Genomic DNA, 25311 nt, shown 5'->3' on the forward strand with positions numbered 1-25311 from the left:
TAAGCTGAAGTAGAGCAGTCTACAATTTCCAAACGGATACCTAATACACAGATGTGTGTCAGGACTTTTTCCCCCCCACCTGCATTACACACACACACAACACAGCATCACTGCTGCTCTTATTCCAATACTGAAAAAAAACCAAACCTCTCTCCCTGCAGCACACTGACCCAGAATTCTCCTCTAAAGACCGAAAACAGACGTAAATACATGTTTCTCCCCACACCAAAATAATTAAAAAGCCCACTTCCCCCAGCAACTTTTCCCAGAGCAGCATCTCCCTCGCAGGGATGTAAACCCATGGAAAAAAGCAGAGTAGGAACAAAAGTCCTTTTCACGTCCGTCGTGCCCCGCTCCGTAACAATTATGAAAACTGTTTAGCTGGGCTGGCATTTGGAGCATTTACTGCATTCCTGCCAATAAATTCCAGTCCCGGATCCGATGGAAAAGGCTCCCTCCCTCCCCTTTCCCCTCCCTCCCTTGCCTTCATTCCTCCTGGCTTTCTTTACAACCTAATACCCTGTCGACGCGGGGCCAGGGCCTACTTAGGGGGAAAAAAAAACACCCAGCGCCAGACTGGAGACAGCAGGCAGACTGAAAAAGTTAATCATTACTTCTGTCTGCCTTCATAATCTAATCACGCCTATTCCTAAGAGCAGGCGGTGCAGCACGCCGTACGTAGGATATACACACCCCAGGGTCACTGCCCAGGGATGGACAGACGGACACACGGACAGCACCAGCACCAGCCCGGGTAGGGGGCAACCACGGGATAGACAGACAGGATGGATGGCGTGGGGAAGGAGTTCACAAGCCTGGCCATGCACACACACACACACCCCTCCCCTCGCCTCTCACTTTGCTCTGGATTAATAACGCGTAGCAATTATAGAGAATATTATATTCATTAAGTAATTAACCCTCCCGGCGCTCCAGCGGAGCTGGCACCCCCTTTTCACAGACAAAGGCCAGCAGAGGTTTGCCCCAGGCTATAAAATGGGGCAGGTTGGCAGCACATAGGTTAAAAAAAAAAAAAAAAAATCTCATCATGGCTCGTCTCACCCCACTTTTGGTGGCAACAGCAGAGCCATGTCCCGAGTGAGGACCTGACACGAGCAGGGGGGCATCACCGACAGCCAAAGCATCCTCACATGGGGACAAAACTCAGGGGATTTCAAGTGTCACCAACAGCCAGCAGCATCCTCACATGGGGACAACGCCCATGGGAACTGGGCATCACTGGGATGCAGCAGCATCCTCCCATGGGGATGAAACCTGAGGGATTTGGGCATCACTAAGACCCAGGAGCATCCTTACATAGGGATAAAGCCAAGGGAACCTGGGGCTTGGCAAGCCCAGCACCACACCAGCTTCTCCAGAAAATAACTGCAGTGCAACTCTCAGGTGAGCCAAGGCTTCATGCTCTTGACACCCAGGATACATTTTCCATGCTTGGCTGTGACAAAGAACAGTAAAACTACAGGCCTCTGCTTATGATTTATGGGTTTGTTCCTTATCGTGAGCTAAAAACTCTCAGACTGGGTTCCAAAAAAAATGAATTCATCAGTTCAAATGCAGTGATGTAACTTCAGGCTCCCAGCTCCTTTTCCAAATAAAACTCCTGTTACTTGATTCCTGCCTGAAGAATGATTTTATGGAGTTATTGACTCTGTCCTGGGAAGGTGCTGCCAGAGCCCGGCCATGGGGTCACTGACAGCTGTCCCGTGTGGGTGAGCAGGACCTCATCCCATGGCTTAGTTTCTTGACCGTTTTTCTATTTTCCCTGCTTTTTTAATCTAAACCTCACCTTGCACACCAGTGTGCAAACAGACACTCAACTCCTCTGCTATTATTTTGCATTACCCACCATGCAGGGGGCTTCTCCTCAGCAGTGACGCCTGGTTATTTTTGTCACCCATAAATTCGACCCATAGCCTTCCATCACCAAAAATCACTGGATCCACAGCCAACCTCACCACCTGTGAAAGTGGCACACACTAATTTCCACCACCTTCCTAACAGCCACACAAAGTCACCTCTTACCAACGAAGTTCTGGTTTCTATGAACAAAATCTCTTTAACCTGTGTAAGTATTATATAGAATTCTATACAAATACGGAACATATTCAGTATACAATTAATATATTCAATAGTAAATATATTCAATATTGAATATACTCAACCTATATATCTATAGAATATATACATTATATGTTAACTATATCTTACATAATTATATATACACTGAATTAATTATTGCCATGCATATTCAACCTACACATAGAGATGGAATAGATTTTGCTTAACATTTAACCATCTACAGTCTCACTTATTATGTACACCTATAAGATACATATTTGCAACTAGGGTTAAGTGCCCGAGCAGTACTGAATTATTCCTTTAATGGCAAAATCTGCCTTTCAACATGCTCAGGGAAAAGCCACGGGAGCCAGGCTGGCTCACCAAACCAACAGGGATCCCAGGCTAAGCGAGGGTGAGGAAGGACCACGGAGCCAGGCACAGGTCACACACACAAGGGAACATCACCAAGAGCATCACCAGGACCTCCTGCAACTTCAGCTCTGCCAGCACAACCCGACCAGGGAGGCTGAAGCCAGTAGGTTTTTTATGTAGTGAGGTTAAAAGGGTAGAGAAGGGCTGAGCCAGCTCTTACAGGGCGGGTTTTTTTTTTGTTGTTGTTGGTTTTTTTTTTTTCCCCCCTTGCAAGTTAAAACCAAGATAATGACACTGGGTGGGGACCAATTTGAAGGGCTGAGCAGCCAAACCAAAATTAGTCTCCCGGCCAAGAGCTTCCTAGGCCTCACAGTTTGGGGAAGGAAGCTGAGAAAAAGCATGAAAATAAAAAAAAAAAATCCTCGGGAAGCTGGACCGTCGTGCTCAAGCAAAGGTGACCCTGCTAGTCAAATATTTTTCAACATAATAAAAATAAAATCAAGTACTGGAGCAGCCTGCCTTAGAAAAGCAGGGCCTACGAGATGGTGTTTTTTCCTCCTTTTTTCTCCTTTTCTTTCTTTTCCCTCCCCTGGCACTTTCTTTCCTTTCACTAATAACTATGTTTTCTTGCATTTTTTTTTCTTGGCTCTTTCCTCATAAAAGACTGATGTAATTTCCTGTCTTGTCCCAATGTTTCCTGTTAATTAACAGGGTGAAAGTTATCATCACGCATTTAAATGGCAACCAAAAGAAGGGAGGGAAAAAGAAAAAACAGGGGAAAAATGAAAAAAAAAAAAAAAAGAAAAAAGAAATGACAGTTTGCTGTCTGTTAGCAAACACCACATCACATCCCCAGCAGCACAAAACACTCTGGCAAAAAGCTTTTTGGAACTGATGACTTGAGCCCATGGGCAAAGACCCCCTGAAGGGTGGCAGCAGGTCTGTGCACAGGGGATCCAAGCTCCCACCCTGCCCTGGATAGGGATGGAAAATCCCTGCAATGCTTGCCCAGAAAAATCTCTTTTCTTGCATTAAGAGGGAAAATAAAAGAAGAGGGGCAACAAGGAGATGGAAAACAGGAAGAAGAAGGAAAACAAGCAGAAGAAGAAAAAGAAGCAAAAAAGGAAAGAAGGAAAATAGAAAAAGGAGGGGAAGAAGGAGAAAATGAAGGAGGAGCAAGGGAAAAAGAAGAAAGGAGAACAAGTGGAAGAAGCAGATGGAAAACAGAAGAAAAGAGGGAAAACAGGAAAATAAAATGGAAGGAAAGGAAAAAGCCCCCCACCCAAAATAAAAAGGACAGAAATAAGGTATAATAACTTGTAGAGAAAGAGGCAGGCAGCAACACCCAAGATGTTGCATTTATTAAAAGAAGTCGAAGAACAGAGAAGAAAGGAAAAAAAAAAAAAAAAGAAAACCCAGGGGCTAATCCAAAGACAGCAGGCGGAAATCCTGCGAGCTGCCGAGCTCCTTGCCTTGCCTGCCCTCAGCCCCGTGCAGGATCAGGCTCCTCCGTGCCCTCTGTTCCTCAACAGCAGCCGTGACGCAGCCGTACCCCGGCGGCACCACGGCACGCCGGCGGCGGGCGAAAACAAAGCGATTTAGGCAAAAAGCGAGGGTGGTTAGAACAGAGACTGTGCCTCAGCGGTTAATAATATCCCAGCGCTGAAAATAAACTGGGAAGGAAGCTCCTTTGTGACAGTAGGCAGGCGGCCAGGCTGCGGCGTGGGTCATTCACGCCGGCGGGGGACGGCAAAGGGGTTGGCACCCACTCGCCGCCCAGCCCGTCACCCTGCCGGGGCACAGATAGGGCTGGGGACAGGGTCCCTACTCACAGTTCTCTCCTGGGCACCCTAAAAAGCGCTGCACCCCGTTGTAAGCCAGCAGGGAGGTTTACGGTGCTGGCCACCGTGGCTGGGAGCAGGCATGCCCCCATGCCCGTGGCAGGGAAATGCATGCGGTGGCTGATGTTACCGGTTCCTTCAGTGTAAGTGATACCCGCTGGCAGACAGCGGGGATGGAAACGATGCAGCCCGCATCCCTGCCAGCCCGGGGCTGCTCCTCCACGAGGGTTTCTGTCACATCGAGTTTTAAATGTCCCCAGTGATCAAGTTGCTCATCCGCACACATACCGCGAGCAGAGCGCGGTTTGAACCCACACCCAACTTCCAAAATCCACCTTCCTGGCCTCATTCTTCCCCTAAAAAGTGCCAGGTTGCGGGATTAAAACGCAGGTGACCCCACCACTGTTCCCACTACCATCCCTGCTATGATGGACCCGCTAGTTCTGGGTTCTCCTGCATTTTGTCATCAGCTACTCCAAAGGCACCGTTTGGCTGGGAAAATCTACTGGCGTCTGGAAAAATGGGTTTAATGAAGCTCTACAGGTATGGATTGAAACTATCTAATGGGGGCAGCACCTCTGCTATCATTTCTTTTTTAAAAACACATTGTAGAAGAGTATCTAGGAAAAGCTCAAGAGGCTCGAGAGCACTTAAAAGTAATTATTAAATGGATTCTATTTGCTTTGGAAGGATTTTAATCGGCGAAACGCCCGGACCTGGGAGGAGGATCCCGGCTGTGTCCCAGGGGGGGTCCCCCACAGGGTGAGAACCCCCCTTAAAAAAAAAAAAAAAAATTAAAAAAAAACTTAAAAAAAAAAAAAAAAAGCCCTCATGGGGCTTGAAGGAACCGGAGCGGGTGGCCAAGCCAAGAGCCCGGGGTCGGTGCCAAGCACCAGCTCCCTCCTCCCAGTCGGCCACGGTCAGATGATGTGCGAGGCGAGCCGGGAGGCTCCTAGTCTGGCAGGCAGCCTGCTCTGCTCCAGAGGCTCCAGTGCTGTCATCCTGGCATTAACCCCTGATAACCTTGTCCTTTCCAGGACGGGACTGTGGTTTTTAGGTAAGCAAGGAGCAGGGGGTCATGTCTCCCAGCGAGGCTGGGAAGGAAAGGGTGCAACGCCCTGCGACGCTCAAAGCAAATTAAAAAATATTAAAACGACGTAAGCTCAAAAATAAACCAAAAATAAGTGACTTAAAGAAAAAAAAATTCCCAAGCAATTGTTTATCCCTGGGACAAATATACAATCCTAGTTCCACAGGAAGATGTCTCAATTTCAGATTATAATAGGATGCCAATTTGTAAATAAAGGCATTTCACAGGAGGTTATAAACTCCGTAGGGGAGGGAGGTGGAAGTAGGGGGAACGGGAAAACACAGGCAGGGCTCTGGCGGAGAAACAGCACAGGATCCTGTTTACATGGGCGAGGGGAGAGCCACGGGAAGCCGCTTTGGGGGGCAAATATCTCCGGATTTGGACAAGGTGCTTCTTCCCCGCCGAGCAGATACCAGCAGGGATCAGAGGCATAGTGAAACATTCCCGGCCTGCCCGCAATTTTGGAATGAAATGTCAATCAGCCAAGAGGTCCCTTAAACCAGACAAGGTCCCACAGCACAGAGAGTCAGAGTAGGGAACAATGCCAATGCTCTTCCAGTCTGGGGAAGTCTTTTCCCTGCGTTTTTGGTGTGGACTTGGGAGGGAGAAACTGAGTCTGTGCCTGCTACAGAAGAGCCTTGCTGGTTTCCCAGCTTCGAGGCTTGCAGAACCTTGATCCAGCACCCACCAAGCATCATCACTCAACATCCACTGGCTCTTGGAGACCCTGAGGTGCTTCCAGAGTTTGGGCAAATCAGCAGAATTGGGCCAAAATCTGGATAACCTCTCAGGTTTGGTATTTTAGGAACGACCTCTATAAAAAAACAGTAGATGTGGCGAGGATGCAAGCCAGCTCAACTTGCTCTCCCTCTCTGAGGACAAGCTCTGGACTTCTTGAGAGCTTTGCTTTGCCAGTGGATCCAGCACTATTCACCTGTCCTGCTGGAGAGCCACCTCCTCACCCACCGTGGACACCACAACCTGTCACCAGCTGAGAGCCACCAGCTCCATGCCACACACAGGTCAGGACAGAGACGCCCAGGGATGCTGGATCAGCACCACCAAACTCCACCAGCTAGCTCACTTCTACCCTTGGAGCAGGGCTTCTCCATGGGCCACACGGGAATTTGGGTCCCACCAATCTCATACCACCAAACCACGGGCCAGCCACCTCCAGGCTCTCCAAGCACAGCTTTGCTTGTTTGAAAGAAGTCACAACCAAACACATCTGCTGAGAACAAGTCAGCTCAAAATACAGGAAAACCACCCTCTGTCTCCTATTTACGGGAATTATTTTTATCTCCAATGGGGTATTTTTGCTCTTTAACCACACTTAGGACAGAAAGGATCTGGCTAGTAATACCTGAGCACTGCAGTGGGAGAAAACGTGAGCAAGGAGTCCTGACCTACCCACAGGCTGACCACTGATAAAAATAAGGATGATATAAGAAAATAAATAAAGCCAAGAATACAGAAGCAGTAGCCAGTGCCTTGGAGGAAGCAAGGGGTACAACAGCCAGAGAATGGGACGGCTGGGGAAGACAGAGCAGAGGTGAGGAGATGGACACCAGCATGGTGTGAAGAACTACCCAGGACTGCACTGGGTGATGAAAGGGAACAGAAAGAAGAGGGAGAGAGGGAAAGAGCAGCTCAGAGTAGTTATTGCAAGGGGGAAACACTCCCCGTACATCCCCCGGCCACGCCGCTCCCCCCTCCCACATCCTCCAGAGCCTCTGGTTTCCATCAACACAACTGCCTGCAGCCCCAGGAAGAGACAGAGCCCAGCAGTGGCTGATCCGAGACTCCTCCTCATCAAAGGCTCCTCATGGAGAGCTGCAAGGACGCTCACTTTGAGCCCCTCCAATGCTCCACCATCCTCTCAACCTCTCCATGCATTCCCCTGCCGCACTGGCCGTGAACCCCAGGCTGGCCCCGTTCCCAAATTCTCAGTGCTGAGAGTGATCTTTCTTGCCAAATCCTGCTCTTCAAGAAACCAAAGCAGGTCTACTGACCCTGGTGCTACACCAGCATCCACCACACGTCGCTAATGACCAAAGGCTGCAGTGCTGCAGGATCCCACCACCAACAACAACCACCAGCTGTGATGTCTTTTCCCTCACACACCCACTCCAGTTTCCAAATTACCAAAATAATTACGTTTTTCCCCCCCTTTTCTTAAGCCATCCTCTCATCAAGGAGCTGCAAATCCAACACCATGCAGGTCTGGAGGGAATGAGGGATGCTGGATTCTCCACCTAGCATCACCGATCCCTATCTGCCCAAACACAGATAAGACCAAGCCAAAGCACTGGCCATGTACCCAGCCAATAACCCATTAAAGCCCTCTTCAAACACACTCTTCTGCTAACTAAAATATGCAGGAGGGGGTAGGGAAAAAAAAGGAGGAGAAAGTGAGCTTTGGGGGATTGCTCCAAAGTGCGTTTATTTTCCTTTCTTGACTGGGTCTCTCCAGTTGGGAATTTTCAGCACTGCACTTCTGCACGCGGAAGGGAGATGCCAGTAAATCAGAGCAAATTCAAAACAAATGCTCTTTCATGTGGAGGCATTCGGCTTTGTTTCAGGGCTTGGGTAGCTAACCATATCCCTTCAAGAGTCAACTCTCCTATCAGCTCCTCATTAAACTAAATGGCTACAATTACATTTGGGGAGGAAAAAAGAGCGGTTAATGATCGTAAAAAGGTTCTGTTTCCAGGCTTGGGGAGGGGAAAAACCTTTGATAAGGGAGACAAAAAATAAATAAATAAAATCCAATGAAATAGTAACAATAGAATAAAGTAAGTTAAAAATGTACTTTCAGGTGGAAACGTGCTTTCATTTGGGGAAGAAGCTCAATTAAGGAGCTAGGGGTCCCCTTCCCGCAGCCCTTTGGGAGGCACCAGGAACGAGCCATGTTATTTCCTGCAGCCCAAGCCCCCACCTCCTGCCTTCCCTTCGGGAGCAGAGCTGCCAGACGAGATGTTATCAATAGGCTGAACCTTACAGAAAGCCCCCTTTTAAAAGCGAGTACTTCCTCTGCTTATTTCATGTGGTATCCTGTGGAACTGAACTCTCTCCTCCCCTCTGCAAAGGGTGTATTTCAGGAGGAAAAAGGAAAAAAAAAAAAAAAGAAAAAAAGATCTAACAACATCCTTATTGTGTTGTTTTGCTTGTTGTCTTTTTTCTTTCTACAGACCCTTTTTTTTTTGATTCCCTGAAGCTATAGGCTCCAATGGTAAAAATTAAAAAAAAAAAAAAAAAAACGCAAATCCTTCTGCCTTGAGAAAAAAAAAAATCCCAAACAGCAACAAGTTTTCCTGTTCCCTCTCCCCCTTCGTTTGATTAATTCTCATTAGGGCCTTTGAACAAACAATATGCTCCCCTCTCAAATAACAGACAGGGTATATATTACACCCAAAGAAAAACAAACAAGGCTCACTTAAAGACATCACATCCACACCAAACGCAATTCCTGGAGAGAGGCAGGGGCAGATGCGCGCGTGCAGCCGCCGCCAACCTAATTCTGAATTCCAGTTTCAGGGTGATGAATAAATCATAAATCAAGGAGACATCCCCACAAAGGCAAGCACCTTCAAACATCAGCCAGTACCTGCAGGTACATGGTTTCAGACACTTTAATCCTGGTAGAGACACTGAGGTGGCCAGTCTGGGGTGGGAGATGAGGTGCTGGAGACATCACACCTTGGAAATGGGGTTGGGAGTTGGACTAGATGACCGTCAAAGGTCCTTTCCAACCCAAGCCACTCTATGTCTCTATGCAAACTCCAAGAGGGGTGGAGAAACTACCTTACAAGCCTCCATCCTGTATCAGCAACTGGAGGCTGAAGGAGACGGCAAATAGGAAAACAATGGAAATCATTGAATATATCAGGAAGGGATAGAAAAACATCATCAACTCTCTCTGCAACATCCTCTACAGAAAAACAGGCCACCTTTCTCCTCCAGGCACCATGAGCCTTATGCATCAGATGAGGGATGCTGGTGACCTTACCAGGAGCAAAATCTGAGCAGGGCTCTCGTCCCAGAGACAAGAGATGCTCCCACCACCAAGTCAAGGATACGACTGCACCTGCTCTCATAACCCACACACCTGAATGAACACTCGACCAACATTGCTTAGCCTTCCCCCGCCTCAGTCCTTTGCCTCTTCCTGCCTTAGCCCAAAAATGAATGGCACATAAGGCTGGAATTCAAAGGAAATACAAGCATTCAGGGATGGAGACCCTTGTCTGGGATTTCAACACATCCTCTGCACAAGAGGTACACGGCTGCTACTGAAACGAAACCCAACTCCCCCTCCGAGCACGCCCTTCTCAGTGATGTGCATTCCCAAAACTCCCCCAGCATCACTTCGCCTTTTGTCAGGACCCTCTGCCAACGCGACCCGACCCACGGCCAAGATCAAGGGCAACAAGAGATGTCTTACCTGAGAGCCCCCCAGGGGCTAGACAATTAGTTCCCCCTGTTTCAGTGGAGGAAGGCACAGAGTCTGGACAATCTGCTGGAGCAGAGGAGGGGGAAAAAAAAAAAAAGAAAAAAAAGTCAGTATATAGGTGGTTCTTTGCAGGCTCCCAGCATCGCCCCAAGCAGAGCACACATTCCAAAGGGCTTAGCAGGAAGCGATTACTAATTGTCCGTGCAGAGACGGTAGTTCATCAAGAAGCATCCACCCTAACTCGTTGTCTCAGTCAAGGCTGCGCTTCATCGCCAGCCAGCGCTGATTATAGACCAGCAGAAATTACAGGCTGGCTGCCACCTCTATGGACAAGTCACCGGCTAAGGAGATCAAGGTTGTCGCCGTTCTGATGTAAGCAAGCTTCCAAAAATGCTTAAATCGTGGCTTTGTGCACCCAATTTAGCCAAAACCTGCAACTCACCGAAATGGGAACTGAAAGGGAAACGTCTCATTGCTGTCCTTTTTTCAGTGAACAGGCTGAGTTTGTGGTGCCCCACTCAATTTTTGTCACCACCAGCTGCTGGCAGACCTTATTGCCACCTCCTGGGCAACTGGACCTACTCCCCTGTGCACCACCAAAGGGCAGGGTAAGACAGGCTGCTCCATTAGAGGTTTCTCTCGATGCATGCAGGTGTTGCAGATCAAGGTTTGGACCTCTCTATCCTAAGCCTGCTCTTCCAGGTGACAACAGTCAGAAGCCAACACTGATCTCCTGGTATCCTACACACCAACCCCAGCTTTCTGGCCACTACCATGTGGGACCATAAGCTCAACAACAAGCCTGAGAGGACCTGTGAAGTTTATGCAAACTTCTGGTCCTCAGAGACTTTGGGTTTCACCAAATTTGGGCTCTCTATGCCATCATTTCACTTGCATCTGTACTCCAAAGCAAGGGCAATCACCAGGAGAGCCGAGATGATTTTATCCTTACTGATAAAGGAATTCTGCCAGATCCCACCCCTGAAATACCAGTGAATAAGAAATTCCTGTCTGCATAACCTCATTTTATCAGAGTAAAGTAAAAGCCCTAACAGGAATATACAGTTTAACAGGATATACTTAATCAAACTGAAAACAATAGGGGAGACAGGAAATAGACTTACTTGTGAAATACTGTATATGATACGCTCTCTAAATGCCTTGTCGTGCTTTCTATGCTTTAAAGAAATAAGGGTTTTACTTTTTTTAACCCTTTCTAGTCCAGATAGGAGATTCTCCTGTCATTGCCCTGGGATGGCTTCAACTGCTTGAGCTACAGATGCTTTCTAAACACAGGCTGGACCACTCTGTCCTGACACGGGCTCCCTGTGCCTGCAGCTACAGCTCTCTGAGGAGCTTCTGTGGAAAAGGGACATACTTGGTCCTTTCCATGTTGCCTTGCTGTAGAGATCCTACGTGACCAGGTTCTCTGTCACCACATCAGACAGGACAGAATCCTATCCAAACTTCAAATACATAACCCTAGCAATGGGGGGGATGTGCTCCCACACTTCTTCCTCAGCTCCCTTCCCATGTCCCACCACCCCAAAAGACAATTCCCCTCACCCACGGATCCCCCCCTGAACTCTCTTTCCAAAATGCAGAGCTGGTGCAGCTCAGCCCTAGACCAGCCTCCTGGGAGGAGCCCAAAGGCAGAACCCTCAGGGGGTCTCTGCCCTGTGTGTGGCTGGATTAATTGTTGCACTCTTCCTACCGCCCACAGAGCTGCCCAGGGCGCTGGGGCTCGTTTTACCTTCAGCACCAGAGAGGTCGCAGGATCAGACCTTAGTCCGAGCTTGGCTCACATCAATCTCCTCCCCACGCTGCCTTCCCACAGCACAAAACCATTGCGGAGACACACAGTTATTCCTTGTGGCCACCAGCCCAACCTTGCAAGGTGTCAAATAGCTCCTGGGAGCTGCCAAAACCTCCAGCTCCCCTGGAAGCTGACACCACAGGAGGGCATTCGGCCCCGCAGAGACATCTCCGTGAGCTTCCTGCACTCTCACACACACCCCAGCACCACCAGGTCCAGCCACACAGGAGCACAATGGAGCCACTGGCAGCCCCTTGTCCCACTTAAAACTCAGGCAAAAATCTGCCTGAGTTATTTCAGGGCGCTACTATCCACCTCACTTTCAGCACAGCTCCACACACCTCTATCATCCATCCCTGCCAACATCCCGTGTGAGGAAGAGGGGAAATCCTCTCCTTGATAAAAGTCCTGCCCATCCCTGGAAGTGACCAAGACTAGGCTGGAGGTGGCTTGGGGCAGCCTAGTCTAGTGGAAGGCGGCCCTGTCCAAGGCAGGAGGTTGGAGCGAGATGAGTTTTAAGGTCGTTCCAACCCAAACCATTGTGGGATTCTATGAATGACCAAGCCAGGCTGACCCACAGCCTTCCCTCGGGTCACTCAGCCATCAAGGGCAGATCTTTCTGTTCTATAACAAGTACACAAATACCAGATTTATCCTACCAACACAGCCTGCTGTGGCATTTCACTGCCTGCAGCAGATTCTCAGCTCCTTTTCCATCCCTGCTTTCCTCCAGCCTGCAATGCAGCCTGTCTCAGCTTCCATCACTTCCAGAAAAACCAATTTAATCCCCACTGGTTAAGGGTTTTAAACAAAAAGAGAAGAGAGATCTAAACAAGATTGAAGGGAGAAATTGTTAACGATGGCAGTGGTGAGGCACTGGCACAGGTTGTCCAGAGAGATGGCAGATCCCCCACCCCAGAAACATTCAAGGTCAGGCTGGATGGGACTCAAAGCGGGCTGGTCTAGTTGAAGATATTTCTGCTCATTGCAGGAGGGTTGGACTAGACAGTCTTTAGGGTCCCTTCCAACATAAACCGATTTTTAATTCTCTGATCTGGTGACCTCTTCCAGAGCCCACACCAGTCCAGGTTTATTATCTGCCTGTCTCTCCATACGAAGCACTTACAAGACATGGCACTAAACACTTGAAAAACTTTTACCACCACTGTCATGCTTGATGGAAAAGCAGAAGTTCCCTGCTGGACACACATTCCCAGCTCCACTGGCAGAGCCTAAACACAGGGACTGTTCCCACCCAAGGTCCCAGCTGAGAAGATGGCTGATGGGCATCAGCCAGGTAAAAAAAATCTTCACACCTTCCCACAGTTCTCAACAAAGGAGATGGCACCGAGGCTGGGATGGGAAACCCTCAGTCCTCCTGCAGAGGAAATGCTGAGAAACCCTGAGCTTGCAAAACCCACCTGCCACCACAGACTTCCAGGCTCCGCTGGTGCCTGTCACAGCCCCGTTAGTCAGAGCTCAGCTGCCAAGTGGATTTTTCTTTCAAAAAGGAAAAAAAAGGAGGACTTTTTGGTGAGTAACCCAGTTGTTTCTGTGTTTCCGATGGGCAGCGTTAATCACTTCCTATTGGCCGATAGGAATAACTTTTCCTTTCGAAATGGCACATTCATGTTCTGCGGCTTTTCTGTTTACACACATTTTGCTACCTTATGTCAACACTTGCTAATGAATAAATATATCATTCGACTAACTGAAAATGAGATCCTGGCAGAGGCAGATTGGATGTTTAAATCCTGCTAATAGATTTTATCCTAACATTTTTACAGGAAACCAAAACCAGGCTTTAACCCTTCTGTCCCGCAGCTCTGAACCCTTTCGCGTCCCATGCCAGGATCATCAATGAGTGCAGAAAAAAGCCATAAAGGCAAAAATAGGAACTTTTAGGGGAGCACTGCAGGGATGCAGTCAAAATTATGCAAAACCCACAAAACTTCATGACCCAGCAGACCCTCAGAGTCTACACCAGAACAACCTTTCTGCCTCCCAGCCCATGCTCGGGATGCTGAACCTACTCTGAACCTATTCCCGATGTTCCTCTTTCATTCATGAGCCCTTATCTCCTGTTTTTTTCACACCAAGGCAAGATAGTTCATGCTTTGCAACCCAATTGTTTGTTAAACAGCTTTGTTGATTTCCGAAAGGCAAAAAAAAAAAAAAAAAAAAGGCCTTATTAGTGTTCCCAAAGAGTTTGCAGAGGGGGAAAACAACAGTCCAGCCTCCCAGGGAGCAGCTGGCAGGATGAGACCCCACCGGCGCACCAGAGCAGCCTCGAGGCTGGGGTTGCTTTTAGTCCTGACACCCTGGAGAGAGGTAATTTTACAGACACCGTTCTTCTGGCCAAAAAACGCCCAACCAAACGAGCTGATACTGCTCTTCAGGAATATCTGCATATCTACCTTTGGTACCCTGCAGTGCCATGCCTCCCCTGTCTGCCACGACCGCGACCACAGAGACCACCGTGCTCCAGCCCACTCCAGAGCCACTAATCCTCAGGAAGCCTGGAGCTGCTCCTCCCGAGTTCCCCGCGTTTCCGACTCTCCCCACCTCTCCTCCTCCTTCTCCCAGCCTCATTTATCTCACACCCGGCGAGCTCGCTGCCAACCAAGAGTTTATGCAGACAACCGCAAAAGAGCTGGTGCCAGCCTCAAATGGGCTTCTCCCCTGGCACCCTGACATTCAATTACAAGCAACAGGCATGCACAGTGGTGCTAAGAAATTTAAATTTTAAAAAGGTTAAAAAAATAACTTTTCAAACTCTTTTCCCATTTTTTTGCAACTTGATGTGGTAGGATTAAGCTCCTATAAAACTTAAGAGAGATTTCTAACCAACCAGTCCATCTGTCAAGGTTCACTGGGATTCCCAGGCATGAGGGAGATGCTGTGCTGGATCTCAACCCAAGTCCCTAAAATTTCACCCAGGGGTGCAGAAGCACCTCCATTTCCAACTGGAGCTATGGTTTTCCTGGCTGACTCAAGCAGCACAGGCCTGAGCTGCACTGCAATCCCTCCTGAAGTTTCCTGCCAGAGTTTTAAAATCCTACTTTGTGCACAAGGTGGCTCAGATAAATTATATGTCAATTCTTAGAGGTGTAGCAGGAGGCACAGAAGCACACAAGCAACCCGAAAGCAAAAAGCATGACAAAGACAGGAGACTGTTTTGCCTGATAAAGGGGCTGTTTTGCCATTTTTTATCTCTTACACTTGCATTGAAAAAAGTCTACTTACCAGTTGGTTTGAGAAAATCCATTGGATATCTGGAGTAGGGTGGAGGGGGAGACTCTGGAATTAGAGAAGTACAGAGAAAATAAAGGCAGAGCCATGAGAAAGAAAAAAAAAAAAAGAAAAAAGATAGGAACTTATGATAACAGTGGCATTCTTTTAGCAAAACTGTTTGTCTTAGCTCTGGGGGTTGGAGGCAGGGCAGCGAGGCGGTGATTGCCTTGATATTTAGCTGTCAGATAAACAAAAGGGGCCGTCTGGCGCCAGTCTCCCTGCTATCTGCCGCTCGGGCTGTCTGATCGGGGCCTCCTTGGCTCGGCGGAGCCGCGGCAGCGCCGGGGCCGCCCGGCCCTTAATCCCCCGGCACCGCGCGGGGACGGCGGGGAGGCAGCGCCGGGGCCCCGGGGAGGGGAGGGGGTCCCGGAGGTGGGGGCGTCGCCCCCTCCCCTAAATACAAAAGGAAGTACATATAGACCACGGCAATGGAAAGTTTTTGTACGTGTCCTGGGTTTTGTTGTTTGTTGTGGGTTGGTTTTGTTTTGGTTTGGGTTTTTGGTTTGGGTTTTTTTTTTTCCTCCAGAAAGGAAAAAAAAAAGTTTTGTGAGCCGGGAGGTGAGTGGGGCTGCATCCACGTATCCCTGTATCCCCTCCACACAAGCATTCCCTGCATCTCCCTGTACAACTCCAGCCCCGGAATCCCCTTCTAGCCCCTGCACCCCCCCTGCATCCTCTCCATCCCCTACACCCCTGTATCCCGTCCATCCCCTGCACACCTTCAGCCCCCGCACCGCTGCATCCCCTCCATCTCCCGCATGCCCTCCAGCCCCTGCACCCCTGAATCCCCTGCAACCTTGTGTGCCCGCCATTCGCCTGTATTCCCACATGCCTCCAAGCCCGGCGCACCTCTAACCCCTCCAGCCCCTCCATATCCCCCTCCATCCCCCGCCGCCGTACCTAGCTCGCAGAGCCGGCTGAGGTGGTGCGGGTTGCAGCAGACGAGCTCGGAGTGAGCCTTGCCGTAGGATTCACAGCAACATAACCGCTTCACTTCGGAGCAGTGGCGGAGGTCGGGCCAGCGGAACACCTTGCAGAGCAGCACGGGCAGCGGGTACCAGTGCTGTCCCAGCCGCGAGTCGGCCTTGGCGGGCAGCAGCAGGCAGGGGGTCCGCGCCCCGCCGCGGGACTCCACGGCGTGCAGCAGCCCCTCCAGCTGCCGCTCCTTCAGCCGCTTCAGCACGGCGTGGGTCAGCGCCTTCAGTTCCGCCTCCGCGCCCGCCGCCGCCCGCCCGCCGCGGCCCGCCTTGCCCGGGCAGCACCCGCGCCCCCCGCCCAAGTGCGCCCGGGGCTCGGCCACCGCCGCCGCCGCGCCGGGCTCGCCCGCCGCCGCCTCCTCCTCCTCCTCGCCGCCGGGCGCGCGGCTCCGCCAGAGCCGCCGGACGAGCACCGAGCGTTTGGTCCTGAACATGCGGGACGAGAGGAGGGGCCCCCGGCTACAAAACGGGCATGTCGTCCGCCGAGCATGAAGGGGCCGGCAGGCGGGATGCGGCGGCGGCGGGGGGCAGCGGCGGGGGGCAGCGGAGCCGAGGCGGGCTGTGGCATGCGCCAGTCTCCGCGCTGGGGCCGCGGGTCCCGCCGCCTCCCGCGGGGGGATGCGCCGGCCGCGCCTCCGCCCGCTGCGAGAGAATTTACAGAAAAACCGGATTGAGAAGAAAAAAACCAAAGCGGAGAAAATTAAAAAGATCAAAAAGAAAAAAAGAGGAAAAAATGAAGGTGGGGGGGGAAGGGAAGGGAGAGAGTCGTCGCTCGCTCCGGCTTTGCCCGAAAAAGCGAAGAAAAACGGAAAAAATCCTCGTCTAGAGCCCGCGGCGCCCGTGGCGGGGGCAGGCGGGCGGGGGCTGCCGGCGCCGCGCCGCCGTGCGCGGGTGCGGAGCGCGGCCCGAGCCGCGGGGGAGCCTCGGCCGCCCCGGGGCCGCGGCGCCCATCAACCCGCCACGCCGGGGAGCGGGCGCGGCGGCAGGGATGCGGCGCAGGGCAGAGCCAGCAGGCAAAAACAGAAAGAGCGAGCCAAAAAGACGTCTATTAAAAAGGGTAAAAAAAAAAAAAAAAAAAAAAAAAAAAAAAAAAAAGGAAAAAAAATATAAAAACCCCAAAACACACCAACCCTAAGGTTTGGACGTCGGTTTAAGCATCTGTCACAAAAGAGGCGAACGAGCGCATCCAGAGTGTTGTATCCCTTTTTAAAAGCCCAGGTCGTCCTGATGTGGGGGTTTCGGGGTGGGCTTTTTTTTTTTTTCCCCTCCTTCTTTCCAAGGGTTTAATCCACACGGAGTCTTGATCCGGCTGCTACGAAGAGAAAGAAAGGAAATAAAGAAAAAAAAAAAAAAAAAAAAGGGAGAAAAGTGGGGCTATGTCCCTTCCTTCCTGCCTTCCCCAGCAGCCGCGCCGGGCCGAGCCGGGCCCGCCGCTCCCGGCGGAGCTTACATGGGTGCGGGGGTGCCCGCCGGCCGCCGACCCTCTCCCTGCTGCCGGCGCCTCTGCCGCGGTGCCTTTTTTTTGCTCTTCACTCCTCCTTCCTGCCTTCCTTCCCCTCCTCCTCCTCCTCCTACTTCTCCTCCTCCTTTCGTGGGGTGGGTTGTTTTTTTTTTTTTTTTCCTTTCCTCCCCCTTTCCTCCCCCCCTTCTCCTCTCTCTCTCCCTCCCTCCCCGCTCTCCGCAGTCAGCCGCCCTCCCCGCACCTCCGCCTTCCCCCGGGTGCGTGCGGGGGGAGCGGCGGCGGCGGCGCGGGGCGCGGCGGGAGCGGAGCCGGAGCCGGAGCCGGCGCGGTGCCTGCGCCCTCCCCCGGCCCCCCCCGCACCGGCGGCGGCTTCGCAGTGCGCAGCGGCCCGGCCCGGCCCGGCCCCGGCCCCGTCACGTGGGCGTCTAGACACCGTGTCGCTCCGGGGGAAAAAAAAAAAAAAATAAATATATCTATATATTATATTTATCTCCAACCGCCTTGCGCAAGAGGCGGCTCGGGTTGCCGGGAGGTTGTGGGTCCGTGTGTGTGCGTGTGTCCCTTCCCCAACCTCCACACCCCCCCCACCACCCCCGCTCCATCTCGGTGTCTCCCTCCGTACCTGCTGCTGGGTGGGGGGTGCGGGGAGAATGGGGTGCCCCCACCCCCGCACCCCGCGGGGCACCGGGTGGGGAGCTCCTCCCGGGGCTGGGCTGTGCCGGTGCTCTCTGTAAATATGGGAATATTAACCCAAATCAGCGTCAAAATTCAAAAACCGGTACACGGCTCTGCGTGTCGAAGGAGGGCACATCACAAAAAGCAATAGCAATGATGATGATAATAATAATATTAATAATAATAATAATTTGTGCTTTCACAGCACCTGTCACCAAAGGACAGGAAAATACACCACGGAGGCTCGGTACCCTCCGATTCCAAACACGAAGCAGAAATTACGGGCACGTAGCACTCCGGTATTCTCGTTACGGGTATTACTAGCGGCAGCAACCCCTGGCACCCTGGGCGCTCCACAGATTCCCCCATTCCGGCTCTGGACCTGCAGAGGGTGAGGAAAACCGAGCCACCAAGAGGCTGCGCTCTCGTCCAGCCTTGGTGAGCTCTGCGGCCGGGCTGGGAAGTCCGGCCAGACTTCCTAGCGCCAGGCTTGGCAGGGCAGCAGAACTCCCCAGGGGTCCCCGTCCTGCACGCACTCCCACGGAGGAGCAGCTCCTTTTTCACAGAATAACTGCGGGCGGATGAGTTGCTTTAAGGTCACTCTCCGAGGCAGTTATCGCGTCGGAAGTAGGAGCCAGGACTCTTAAATCATGGCTGCTACAAGCGAGTCCAGCTCAAATCCAGAGCCAAACCCAAAACGAAGGGACCCAACTAAACGTGACACCAGATAGAGAACACGTAAAACTAACAGGCAGGGCATCCCCGGGGTGCTCGTCCTGGATGCCTGAATTCGGGGTAGGCAGGAGGGCAGGGATAATTTAAGTGCCCAGTTGTGCATGTATTCACATGAGCCTGTCAGGGATGCTACAAACAGGCCCGGCATTTGCAGAAGCTGGAGGTAAATTAGTCAGAAAGTGGCTAGATTTGGGGGCAGGCTTATTAAATGCTAACCAGACTATACCTAGCCAGGTACAAAATCTGCTCAAAATCCAGATAAACAGAAAAAACACTGGGGAAGGGAAGAACGTTATTTGTTGGCATCAGAAAGAATAATTTAGGAAGCCTCATCACAAAGCTGGAGTCTGAGGAGGGCAGCTGACTCCTTGCTTCACCTCCAAATAAAAAGCAGGAGGGGAGCCCAGGGCATGGGCTTTGGGTGACAGCAGGGGCCAAATCAGAACAGCATCAGCATTTGGTTCTGCACGTGCAAAAAAGTCCCACGGCTTTTAAAATGATACCTTCTGTGCCCTGCAAAACGGAATTTGGGTAGTTTTTTTTTAGCTCAACACGTCCTACAGCCTCTGGAGTGACCTCACATACACCGAGGCTGATTTCCTCGCTTCCTCTGAGAACCTCCGTCTATTTACCCTGTGATGGATATGATACATTTTTATTTCCCCCTTTGTAGCTCCACTTGCCTCAGCACTGACAGCTACAATTACTTTATTGTCATGACGGAAGCAACATAAAGCAGAGTGTGGTGTATGCTGTGAAGAGGTGGAGGACAGGAATGGGGTCCAGGAGTTAATATAATTTTTTTAACCTGCCATAGGTTTTCCAGGTGACCTTGGGCACCTGCCTTTCCTGTGAGTAGGGACACGAGCTTTGGCACCTCTTGTTTCCCACAGGTACAGCTGGACGATCAGCACTTGCCTGATTTTGTAATCTCTGCAGGTGAAAATTGCCCCAGAAGTGCTAAATATTAAATAGCTGATAAAGAGCTGCTTTCCAATTAACCCTGCAAACTTGTTTAAACAGACCATATGTATGTGGCCATATGGAAAATACAGAAATAAGCATAATGAATCTGATAATTATGGGAATGGGACCTGGGCTGAGGGGACACTGGAAAGCAGGGTGATACCCACAGCCTGCCCTGTTCTGGATGTATTGCTTAAATGTCACCCTGGGCCAGAAACCTGTCCTGAAATGCATGAAGGACACTGTTAATCCCTGAGGAGAAATAAAATATGTTTGAGTCATAGAATTCAGGAATTGTTTAGACTGGAAGGGACCTTAAAGCTCATTTCGTTCCACCTCATCTGTCAGGGCAGGGACACCTTCCACCAGCCCAGGTTGCTCCAGCCCTGTCCAACCTGGCCTTGGACACTTCCCGGGATCCAGGGGCAGCCACAGCTGCTCTGGGCACCCTGTGCCAGGGCCTCACCATCCTCACAGACAAGGATTTTTTTCCTTCTACATAGCCTGAATCTCCCCTAATTTAGCTTAAAACCATCATCCCTTGTCCTGTCACTTCGGGCCCTACTAGAAAGTGTCTCTTCTAAGTCCCTTTTGAGTACCGAAAGGATTTATAAAACGTATTGCATTTGTATAATGTGTTTGCACAACGTATTGCAACACATTAGGTCCTGGATGTAAAATCCCGCCGAGCCCACCCTCCCCAGCCCCAGACCTCCATTCTCACGGGGGTTTCTGGGGACCTTTCCTGAACCCAGCTGGCTTTGAAGAGCTGAAGCCGAGTTAATTTGCATTGCAATTCAGCCTTTGACAGACAGTTGGAGCCAAGGCACTGTTAACCTAATTGTTTTGCTAACAGCACCAGGGTGTGAGACTCACCAAAGGCACTTCCAACAAAGGGGATAAAAACAGACTTGGGAAAAAAAAAATCGCTTTTCCTGACATCATTACCGGCTACAAACAAACAGAGCTGATCCCTCTTCATACACTTTCCAGGCGAGGGTCAATAACAAACACACTTTGCTCTTTTGGGGGTATGTCTCTCCTTTTCACGGCTGTGAAAAGGCAGTCAGGGGAGGTAGGAGAGAACAAGCCAGGCTGAAGGCAGGGCAGAGGCAGCACAGGCTGGCTCCTGGCACTCTCCCATCCTTTTGTGCACATTAGGAATAGCTAGGCTTGTGGCCCTGCTTCTATTTTTGTGCCTTATTTTGAGAGCAGAGCTCTCAAGCAATGTTCAAAGTCTGGGTTACGAAGCCGTTTTGGCTGTAGCCAGTCTCCTTCCACTCCAGCAGCTCATGTCAAGAGAGCAGACTCAAGCTATGAAACCCAAGGTCTGCAAAGAAAAGCATTCTTCAGGCAACCTTTCTGCGTGGTGAGTGGCACAGAGAGACAAGGACCTCATGCTCACTCCTGCCACACAGCCCTGCGAGCTAAAATCACCATCTCAGTGCTGGTGCTCCTGACTGGCAGCCACTCCAAGGCTGGTCTGTTGGAAAAGATTTCATAAAAGTGGATACAAGGGGAAATTCACTGTACCAATCTCTGGGCTCCAACAGCACAAGGACGTGCAGCTGCTGGAGCCAGCCCAGAGGAGGCCACGGAGATGCTGCAGGGCTGGAGCCCCTCTGCTCTGGAGCCAGCCTGGCACAGCTGGGGCTGCTCACCTGCACAAGAGAAGGCTCCAGGGAGAGCTCAGAGCCCCTGCCAGGGCCTGAAGGGGCTCCAGGAGAGCTGCAGAGGGACTGGGGACAAGGCAGGCAGGGACAGCACACAGGCAATGGCTTCCAGTGCCAGAGGGCAGGGCTGGATGGGATCTTGGGAAGGAATTGCTGGCTGGGAGGGTGGGCAGGCCCTGGCACAGGGTGCCCAGAGCAGCTGTGGCTGCCCCTGCATCCCTGGCAGTGTCCAGGGTCAGGTTGGATGGGACTTGGAGCAGCCTGGGACAGTGGAAGGTGTCCCTGCCCATGAAAGAAAGGGTTGGAATGAGGTGAATTTTAAGGTCCCTTCCAGCCCACACCGTTCTGTGAGAAAAATGAGAAAAATGCCTGGTGAGATGAGATGTATCCTTGCCAGTGCTTACCAGCCATGGGGAAAACCATTCCTCTCTTGATCCCTGGGGGTTGGACCATCCAAATCAGATGTCCACCAGTATCTGTGACGGGTACCAGTGCTGCCCCTGGGGGGCTCATGCCGACATGGGAATATTTTGATTCATGAGTGCACTCACTCATGCCTGACTCTGACTCTATGCTTTGCTGGCTCAGATTTTGTTAGCTTTATGAATTGACCACATAGATGTTGTAGTGTTTACATTTGGTAGCTAGAAAGGGGTTAAACACAGGGCAGTCTCCCTTATGCCAGCATAAAGGAAATTATATATATAAGTGCATATTAAAACTATATGTCTCCCTAGTTTTAGTAGAAGAATTTGCTGTTTGCAATGTAAGATGCTGGTGTAACTACATCCATCAAAAAGGAACGTAGATAATGCAGGGATCAGGACCCAGTGTGCTGCAGGGAAAGGAAGAGGGAACATGGGCTGCTGCCAGAGGGAAAGCGCTGCTGGCAAAAAGGAGCTGGTGCCCCATGGCCATGACAAGCCAAGGTGGGCCACAGGAGCAGTGCCTGCCCTCCGTGGCCTCCCTGCTGGTCACTCACTGACATACCCAGCGTCCACAGAGCTGCCACACCTCTGTCCCTCAAATAACCCGTGGGAGCAGGGCTGTGTCACCAGTGGGGACAAGGGTCAGCCCAGCTCCTGATGAATGTCACCAGTGGGATTTATGACCAGGAGGTGAGAGGGATTTAGGTCAGACAGTCTGGGAGGGGATGATGGTGGAGCTGGGCAGGAGAACACGGTGTCATTTGGGAGCCACAGGAGGGGCAGAGGAGACACAGGGCTGCTGGAGGGGAGATGTAAAGGGGAGGGATGGAGACAGCTGCAATATTTGATTTTACAGATAAAGGAAAGCTTGAAAATCCCTTTAGCTAGGACATGCTACGCTGAGAAAAAGGCTGGCTTCTTCCTCAGCAGTCCACCCCAGAGATCCCAGTGCCTTTGCCTGTACCTAGCTCCTTAGGATCTAACACAGTTAATGTTAAATTAACACAATGTTAATATAAAATATGCAATGTTAATGCACCACCCTATTTGTAACTCTTCATTTGTATTGTACCTGTACTTCTGTGTTTCGGATGTCCAAATTAGTAGTACAAGTTTTCAGATTTGTTTTGGTGTGTAAGCTCTCAAAAAGTGATTATTTTCTTTCTATAACAGCAAAGTGGCTCTGCTGGAGCACTTTAAAGATAAGCACATGTGGACAGTATAACTGGTATCCCTCTTTCAGCATTTCAGTTTCAGTAGTGTAAATCAAAATCCTCTTTATTTCAAGTAAGTACATGTGCAGGAACTGCAATGTTTTATTTGTATTTACCTACGGGGATCTCTGGGTCAGACAATGGGGTGTATGGAAAGAGCTGTGGCTGACATGAGAAATTGGGGTATTTCTTACCCTATGATTGCTCCTCCTGACACCTCAGAGGAAACAGAGACTTTCTGGTTTCAGCCGCATTTGCCTGCAGACCTACCCGTGGCAGGGAGATTAGAACCAGAGGATCTTTAAGATCCTTTCCAACCCAAAGTACTCTTTGTTTCCACGATTCCAGGACCTCAGGGTGGATCCCAAGTGAGGATCCACTGCCTCCTGGCCTCTGTCACATACAACATTGCAACACCAATGCCCAGGAGCACTGGGGAAGGGTGGGGTGTCCATCACTTAAAAGCAGCTTTTCAGTCCTAATGTTATCAAGCCAATCCCTGAATCCTGGCTTTAGGGGAATTTATCGGCTCCTGAGAGATGGGCTACTCAGATGCAGCCACAAGGCAGGGATGTGCCCTTCCTCTCACCCAGAAGAGGAGGCTGAGGTGCCACTGCCCTGCAGATCAGTTTGCCAGCGGCAGGAGCCCACAACGCCCTCACTAAAACCAAACAAAACCACCCCAAACCCTTTTTGGCAGAAGGAAATAATTGTAAAAGGGATGGGAGAGCAGCAAGCAAAGCAAGAGGAAAAACTCCAGCTTCTGTATTTCCTATTGCTGGCAGGTAGGGGTGTAATTTTGGAGTTCCTTCCTTTTTAATGGGATAGGTCGTAACCTTACCATCATTTATGTGTCTCTCTGTATTTATTGCAGTGGCCTGGCCAGATGCACTGTGGAGCTGATTTTTCTCCCTCAAACATTAGTCATGTCCTCACAGATGGCAATATAACAGCCTATGCTTTTCACAGACTTTACCAAGCAAAATTCCCAGTGACGCTAATGGGAATTTTGTCCAGTCAGAGACAAGGACTGGCCTGTTGTAAAAAGAAAATTCCCATGTTTATGGCGAGTTGCTCAGCATCAGTGTTCCTCTTTCTGACCTACAGCTTGACATTAAAAAAAAATAATCCAACTATCAGACATCTGTAATCAAGGACTTTATGAAGCCCTGACCTTTTACATGTGGAGTATCACAGTTACACTGCACAACAGTCTGCTTCAAGGAACACAATTTGGATTTCTTGTTCTCAAATCCAATACAAAGACCCACAATAACAAAATTATTAAATGCTTCTTTATATTCCAGCTCTCTGGGAGCACTATAGGTCTATATTACAGTATTTTAGACTTAGACGTGATATGCTTTTTTGAGGTGTGTGATAGATAGAGAAGGGAGAAGATGCATGCAAATAATTAAAAGATGCTTCTTTTAAAGGAAAGAAGGACAGCTGAGACAAGTAATGTCTTATCTGCAATTACTTAGTCACGAAATACCTGCATGGGTGAAAAAAAATAAAAGAAAAGGTAGATGCTGTGCTAGGAGGACACAATTGAGAAGTGAAGCATCATTTTTCAACAGTAATGATCCAGGTGGAGTAATTAACCACTGGTTGTGGTGGATGTTTTGTCAATAATAATTGTGAAATGAGGTTTTGGTGGTATTCAGCAGATGAGCTCCAGCTGGTTTCAACCTGTACAGATGCAGGGAGTCCTTCTGCCCCGAGTTACTCAGGTGGGTAGTCTAGACAGTAGGAATAGCTCTTCTTACCCAATAATTTATGAATTAGTAGAGCCAGTGTATTAAAACAGATAATTGAAAAGTCCTCATTTGTCTAAATGCAGGGTTAGGATTCTTTAATAACTTTTTACAAATATTAAACCCAACAGAAATGCTTTCATGACAGTCTTGCACATGGCTTAGTTCCAGGAAAAGCAACCTGCTGGGAATTGATTTTTTTTTCTCTGAAATTTCCAAGTGATGGAAATTGCTTGAAAATAGGAGAGTAGCTGGCACTAAAATAAAACTAAAACTCTGTCTGATAGTACTACCTTCAGGATGTGAAAATTTATTTCAACCTCAAATAGGGGAGTTTCAGGTAAACAAGAAATATAGGATTGGACAGGAACTGACTCCCCTGATTTCACAACCCAAATTGCATAAAGTGAAGAAAAATAAGAAGTATTAGAAGTAAAGTGCAATTTAAAGATTGGATTTTCATTACCCAAACCTGC

At 50.0% G+C, this 25311-nt stretch overlaps 1 protein-coding gene across 3 annotated transcripts in view; it reads right to left on the reverse strand.

Annotated features, from left to right (window-relative positions):
- SMAD7 (SMAD family member 7) overlaps window positions 1–17537 on the reverse strand; it is a 27899-nt gene extending 10362 nt beyond the window's left edge. Inside the window, exons 1-4 of one of the 3 annotated variants that reach the window (XM_088157316.1) lie at window positions 17376–17536; window positions 15849–17237; window positions 14901–14954; window positions 9830–9904 (exon numbers count right to left, since the gene is read on the reverse strand). In XM_088157316.1, coding sequence (XP_088013442.1) covers window positions 9830–9904; window positions 14901–14954; window positions 15849–16359 — 640 coding nt within the window. In that variant the 5' untranslated portion in view covers window positions 16360–17237; window positions 17376–17536. Of the gene's footprint in view, window positions 1–9829; window positions 9905–14900; window positions 14955–15848 lie in introns of all 3 variants that reach the window. The other 2 variants (XM_014894887.2, XM_014894886.2) reach the window with 2 other exon arrangements.
- Window positions 17538–25311: the final 7774 nt, after the last annotated feature.

Source organism: Sturnus vulgaris, chromosome Z (genome assembly GCF_052056855.1).
Source record: "Sturnus vulgaris isolate bStuVul1 chromosome Z, bStuVul1.hap1, whole genome shotgun sequence".
NCBI lineage: Eukaryota > Metazoa > Chordata > Aves > Passeriformes > Sturnidae > Sturnus > Sturnus vulgaris.